General features: G+C 55.2%; 1 protein-coding gene across 2 annotated transcripts in view; it reads left to right on the top strand.

Annotated features, from left to right (window-relative positions):
* The first annotated feature begins 3,945 nt into the window (after positions 1–3,945).
* Positions 3,946–6,732, top strand: part of ADCYAP1R1 (adenylate cyclase activating polypeptide 1 (pituitary) receptor type I) — a 43,122-nt gene continuing 40,335 nt past the window's right edge. Inside the window, exons 1-2 of one of the 2 annotated variants that reach the window (XM_008589160.1) lie at positions 3,946–4,047; positions 5,573–5,678. In XM_008589160.1, the coding sequence (XP_008587382.1) occupies positions 3,997–4,047; positions 5,573–5,678 (157 nt within the window). In that variant the 5' untranslated portion in view covers positions 3,946–3,996. The remainder of the gene's footprint in view (positions 4,048–5,572; positions 5,679–6,732) is intronic. The other variant, XM_008589159.1, reaches the window with a different exon arrangement.

Genomic DNA, 6,732 nt, shown 5'->3' with positions numbered 1-6,732 from the left:
GGCGTTACTATTATTCCCATTTTACAGATGATTACAAAAGAGGCAGAGAAAGGTTAAGCAGCTTGCCCGAGATCTTAAGACTAAAAACTCTAGCACAGTGGTCCCTAAGTCTGCTGCACTAAATACCAGGAAGTAGAGTTTAATTATTCTCAAAAACCAGTGGCCCCAACAGAGCCTGGGACCGAGAGAGAGCCTGGAGATAGGAGATAACCAAGTCATCCTGAGCCACTTTGTGGCAGGGCCCAATGTCCATCCTCAGGCAGGGGAGAGCTCAACCCTGGGCTGTGGTGGTTGGGCCTGGCCCCTCCTATGGGGGTTCACTGACAGCTTGAGGGAGTCCAGAGGAGGAGCAGCTGACAGGGCTGGGGTGGCAGACCCAGGGGACGCACCTCGGAGTACTATCCAGGGCCAGAGGAGCCATGCGTGTGACCAGAGGAGCACTGGGTTTGTGACAAGCGGCCTAAGACTAAGCTCTGAGCGCTGTCCAGCAGGGGGCGGTGCAGGTTGGGGGCCTTGGCAGAAGCGCCTTCAGGGGCAGCAGGAGGTGATCCCTGAGGTCCCCAGCTGAGGTGGGCAAATGGGAAGCCTTGGCCTCTAAGCTCCCCGCTTCTGTCTCTCCACCTCTTTGCTGGGGTGTCTGTGTTCAGGTGGGCAGGTGGGGGGAGCAGGGGAGGGTAACAATGGGAGTCAAGAACTCTGGTTCTGGCTCCAGAGGCGGCCCATGTCCTGAGTCACTGGGCTGGGACACATCTCCCTCCTGGTTTGTATCATTGCCTGAGTAGCCTGGTGATAAAGCAGAGGGCTGGGGTGGGTTGGGGCTGGGGCCTGTGCTCGAGCTTGTTTTTAATCCACTGCACTATGGCAGAGGAGCTGCCCCGCCTGGAGTGGGAGTGAGCACCCTGCAGCCTGGGCATCCCTGTATGGGAACCTTTGTGTCGTCCCCGTGCCCGCACCCATGTCTGAACCCACGTGTGTCTGGTTGCTTCTATGTATTTGAATGACCCTGCAGAATGAGTGCAGGTGTGTGTGTGTGTCATGATCTATGTCAGCAGTCTAAGAAGCATACCTGCACATCTGAATTGCTGTGTGCTTGCGTCTGCACACTGCTTTGGTCTCCCAGGGTATGTGATTTGTCTGTCATCCCTGAAGGAATCTGCATCTTGCATGTCCCATCATGGGAGTGTGTACAGATACTTTCAAGTGGGAGCCCTGGGGGTAAATGTCTCTGTTTGTCTCTGTGAGGTTGAAAATGGCTTTATGGTCATCAGCAGTCTAAGAAGCATACCTGCACATCTGAATTGCTGTGTGCTTGCGTCTGCACACTGCTTTGGTCTCCCAGGGTATGTGATTTGTCTGTCATCCCTGAAGGAATCTGCATCTTGCATGTCCCATCATGGGAGTGTGTACAGATACTTTCAAGTGGGAGCCCTGGGGGTAAATGTCTCTGTTTGTCTCTGTGAGGTTGAAAATGGCTTTATGGTCATCTCTGTGGACCTATTTCTCTCTCTCTGTGTGTGTGTGTGTGTGTGTGTGTGTGTGTGTGTTTGAGAGAGAGAGAGAATCAGAAATGGGGCAGTCCTCAAAACACAGACCTCTTCTCTGCTTGCCCCTGCCACCTGCTCCCCCTCCACCAGAGCTGTTCAAGCCACTAACTCTTCTAAAAAGGTAAAAACAGAGGCTTTACAATCCTAACTCTGCATGAGCATCACCTGGAGAACTTCAAACAAAGCTGCTGCCCAGGCTGCAGCTGAGAGATTCTGATCCACGTGGGCAGGGTATTTTTGCTAGCTCCTCAGGTGATTCTAGTGGGCAGCCCAGGTTGCGTGCTGGACTGGGAGGGCAGAGCTCAGGGGAGGAGGCAGTGAGTGTCCTGGGGGGCAGCCCAGTCCTGGAGGGGGTGTCACTGCTGCCATCTCAGGGTATCGCTGAAAGCAAGGTGCTTTGTTGTCATCTCTGGCTGGAGGCTGTCCAAGGTACGGGAGAGTCAACCCCTGACCTCGGAGGCCTTCTGCCTTGTGGCTTCTCTCATCCTCTGCTGGCCAGGAGAGAATGGCCTCCACCTCTGCTGAGAGGCACTGTAGTGAGGCATTCCTCTATTCCAGCCAGGCAGCTCAGCAGGGCCACCTCTCCTCAGGCAGGGCCTTGGGTTTCCCAGGGCTGGTGGTTGGGGGGGAATGAGACCCCTCGGGGCCACTAGTGCCAGGTCACACCAGAGGTAGCTTGTGCCCACCAGGGGTGTGGAGTGCTCTGAGAGAGAGTACAGAGACTGAAGCCTGAGTGCCCAGCATTGCCTGGGCCTCAGGGTGCCCAGGAGTGTTGGGGCCAGTGCTTCCTCAGCCTACCTGGTCCTCCCTGGCCTGCAGGAAGAGGCTGGGCCAGTATTGCCATGGGCCCCTGGGCTTTTCGGAGCATCTCGGGGATACTGGGGCCTCTGACCATGTCTGTGTGAGCCCTGAGCAGGTGGGTAAGACAGGGCTCCCTTTTGTTCAGCCCTTTTACAGCTGGTTTTATTTCTCATTTGCGGGTGCTTGCTGGAGCTTGGAAAGGCCTTGGGGGAGGCAAGGAGAGGAGAGGGAGGTGTGGCTAGGCCGAGAGCCAGGGGCACAAAGGAGCCGGGTAAGGGCAGCTCTGCCCGCTGGTGGGGGGCATGCACAGACGGATGGTTGATACACGTGAAGGGCTTATTCCAGCCTCCACGGCCCACTGGCCCAGCACCTGTGGGTTAGCAGTGCCTCTGCTGTGGACCTGCTCAATGTTTTTCTTAACAATTTAATAATAATAACAATTTAAAAATAACCATGTAGCGTGTGGTGTATGGATCTGTTCAGCGGTGCCTGCTTGATGGGTGCTTTGCTGCCCCTTGTTTGTCGCGGATGTTATTTTAAGTGACACTGTGGTGAATATCCTTGCCTATGCTGCTTTTGGTCCAACAGCAGATATTTCCCAGGTGTGGAATCGCTGGGTTGGAGGTTATGTGTACTGATGAGCACTTGCAGAAACAGAGTAGACTCTTCCCCTGGGAGTGTGCTGGGCTCCCAGAGCCTCCCGACGCGACTCCCTGAAATCTGTCTGGTCCCCACCAGCGGCGCCATCCTGCACGGAGCTGCCGCAGCTCTGAGGCTCCAGCACATTCTTCAGCAGTCACTGCATTTTCTCTCACAGCTCAAGGCTTTATCCTGAAAGCAAAGCGGGTGAGGGAGGGCGAGAGGAGGGTGTGTTTGGTAGGGTACCACGCTGGGTGGCTGGAACAGAGTGAGGGAGCTGGATACATGTTCCTTTCTCCCTCACGTAACAGAGCCAGGTAGGCTGTCCACGCTGGAGGTAGCTTGGCTCCATGAGGTCAGTTGGGGGCCCTGGTTCCTTTTTCAGTGTTGCTCCCCACCCCTCAACCCCCCTACTGTCCCTGTCTGCATTGTAGCTGGGCCCAGCATTTGGGGAGGGTGAAAGAGCTGGCGTGGAGAACATGCCGTGCCCTCGTGGACAGGGGCTGCCAATGTGGCTCACCCACGTTCCATAGGTGGGGACTTCATCACATGCATCACCTGAGAGCAGGGGAGACCGGAAATGTCATCTCTTGGTGGGCATGTGTGGACCAGCTAAAACCATCTCCATGGCAGAAGGGGAGAGTGTAAAGATTGGGGGGCCAACTCCTCCCCTGCAGAGGAGAAAGCCATTCTCGACCATGCCAGTAGATTGGTGGGGGGCTTTGTCCCCTGGATCTGAGTGCCTAGCACAGACTGAGTGCTTAGCAGGTGTTTGTGGGGTAGAAGAATAAAGAACAGGAAGATGCAGGCAGGGAAGAGGGTCACCCTTGGAGGCTGAGAGCCGTGCTGTAGGTAGGGGAGGGTAATGAGGAAGGGCAAGCGGTCTCTGCCCTGCCCACCGCACTGGACTTGCAGGGTTTATGCCTTTCCTTCCTCTCCAGCCCACAGACACCTGGGGGCCGGCCAGTGGCTGCTGTGAGTGGGAGGCCCACAGTGCTGGCCCAGAAGCACCATGGCTGCTGTTGCATGGGTCTCTCTGGCTGCTCTCCTCCTGCTACCTGTGGTAAGGGCCCAGGACCCTCCCTTCCATGACCAGCTGGAGCCCCAAGCTCACCTGAGCCCCCACGCCTGAGAACCTGTGCCTTTGTGTGCCCTCAGCTAAGCTATTCACCTGGCTAGTATCTCTGCCAGCACCACCACTGGACCATCCAGTACCTTTGTGCAAATTAGAAAAGGTGTCCCTTCCCCAAGATTCCATACTGATTTGACCAGAAATTGTTATGAAGTTTACAAATCTCATGATGGTGATATGTGTGGTAACCTTCAGAGTTGTACGGTACACAACCTGCTCAACTGTAGAGCCCTGTTCAGGACTGCAGAAGACTTTTGATCTTCTAGTCCTAGCCCACAAGGTCCTGCCAGGTTAGAACTCAGAAGCCTGCCCTCTGCTCATGTCTCTCCCTGGGCAAGGGTGGAGGTGGGGAGTGGGAACGGAGGGTTCCTAGTATTGGCCTCACCACTAGATCTGGGAGCTCAGAACAGCAGAGGGTGAGGCTGTCCTCAGAGCCCTGGGTCCCAGTCCTGCCTGTTTTCTGCCTCTGTGTGTGACCATGGGCAATCCTGTTCCTCTCCCTGGTAGCTGTCTGCACATCTGTGAACAGCTGGGATTGGTTTGTATCCCTGAACATGACCCTTGACAGCTCAGATACTTTGTGATGACATTCCTCTAGAGAACCATCCCTGCCCTGGGGGTTTGAGTTAAAGTGACACTAGTGGGAGGCAGCTGTCATGACAGCAGTTCATGGGCCATGAAGCTGCTTGGTCCTGAGCTGGAATCTTGTGACCTTGGGCTGGAGGTTCTTAACTTCTCTGAGCCTCAGTTTCCTCTTATGTAAATAAGAGTCGCAAGTAGGCCCCACTGAATGCTACCAGGACTCCTTCGCCTGTAGCTTCTGGGGGTGCACTTCCTTCCTGAGCCCTCAGAGGAGAGAGACAATGAACTTTCTCACCCTGCCCTCTCCCCCGCCATTTGCCTTCTCCTCTAAAGTGCAGTAGTAGCCTCATGGTCTCTGGAGCCAGACCACCTGGTTCAAATCCTGGCTGTGCAGTCTACTAAGCCATGTGACTTTGAGCAAGTTATTTAACATTGCTTAACTTTCCACATCTGTGAAATGGAAAATGAAAAAAATAGTACCTACTTCATAGTACTTTTGAAACACACACACACACACACACACACACACACACACACACACACACACACACACACGGCAGTCAGAATAACGCATGCACCTAGTAAAGTGCTATGTCTGTGTTTGCTAATATTCTAAGACTAAAACCCAGGAAAGAAATGCAGGAAACTGAAACCAGTGAGAAAGAAGTGGGATCTGCCCAAGGCCATGCATTGAGTTGATTACCAAGAAGGGCTCTCATGGTATCTGAGCCCCTGCTGCCCTGACATCTCTGTCACTCTCCTTTTCCTGCTTCTGCCCCTGCTGTACCCCGGAACTGCCCCTGGGCTTGGGTAGGAGGGCTTGTAGATGGATCTCCCTGCCCCTCCTGCCATCCTTCCCTTGTGTCCCCTGCAGGTCACCACCATGCACTCAGACTGCATCTTCAAGAAGGAGCAAGCCGTGTGCCTGGAGAAGATCCAGAGGGCCAATGATCTGATGGGCTTGAATGATTCCTCCCCAGGTGAGCAGGTTGTGGGGAGGGCACGGCATCCCCTGCACATCCAGGCCAGCCTTCAGAGTGGTTTCCCAGCCTCTAGCCCATCTCGCAGAGAGTGGTGGAGGGTGCAGGTTTCTGGGACCTGCAGAAAGCCCTCTGGGCAATGGCGTCCTGGATCTGCTCTGGGCAGTGACATTGGGGTTGTCCTCTTGAGGCTTGTCTGCCTGGATGCCTTGGGGCTGTTCTGGGGGGCTGAATGTTGCTGCCTTCCTTCCCACGGGGCTGGGATAGAGCCGGTGCCTGGGCAGCGGCTGTCAGAGAGCTTGTTAGCAGAAGTCTGGGCCTGGCAGCAGGGACACAGCTGTTGCTGGTGGCTGAGCTGGAGAGCACCTGGTCAGCCCAGGGCAGGTGGTGGGGGGTTGTGTCCCATCTCCTCTGCTCATTGCATCAGAAGCCAGTGAAGAAAGTGGCAGCAGGAGACCCAGTCCTAAAGCCTGTGTGGTGCAGTGCTTCTGCCAGGGCTGCTGGGAGCCTTTGGGGGTAGTGCTGCTTCCTTGTGCTGGATGGGGCCATGCATTGCAGGACCTTCAGCATCCTTAGCCTCTCCCTTTAAATGGCCATAACACCCCTGATCCCAGTGACAACCAAAAACTGCCTTCTGACACTTCAAATGTCCCAAGGGAGTGGCACAGCCTTTGGTGAGAGCCAGTGGTCCTATGCAAGTCCTATCCTCCTAACTCCCCCATGTGCAGCTAAGGCCCACAGAGGCAGAGGCACTCTCAGCTTCCCACCCACGGGGAAGTTGGAGATTAGGGGTGGGCGTCCCAAGGCCTCAACAGCTTCACTTATGCCTCAGTTGCTAGAGGGCTGGCTCCATGTCCGCTGGAGGTTGGGGCTCTCTGCTCAGGCCAGAGGGATCCACTTTTCCCTCTGATCCTCCCAGCTCTCTGAGCACCATCTGTTTAAGTGCGTGATTAATCTGCAGCCCATTTAAATGTAGTGGTCCCACTGGACTGAGCTCTCGGCCAGTTGCTTCTTGGTGAATATTATACTGGTCGTACAGCTGCTCCTGGCTGTG

The sequence above is a fragment of the Galeopterus variegatus genome, unplaced genomic scaffold, assembly GCF_000696425.1.
Source record: "Galeopterus variegatus unplaced genomic scaffold, G_variegatus-3.0.2 Scaffold5263, whole genome shotgun sequence".
Taxonomy (NCBI): Eukaryota; Metazoa; Chordata; class Mammalia; order Dermoptera; family Cynocephalidae; genus Galeopterus; species Galeopterus variegatus.
Note: the sequence above shows the minus strand (reverse complement) of the source record. Positions and strands in the feature narration are given on the sequence as shown.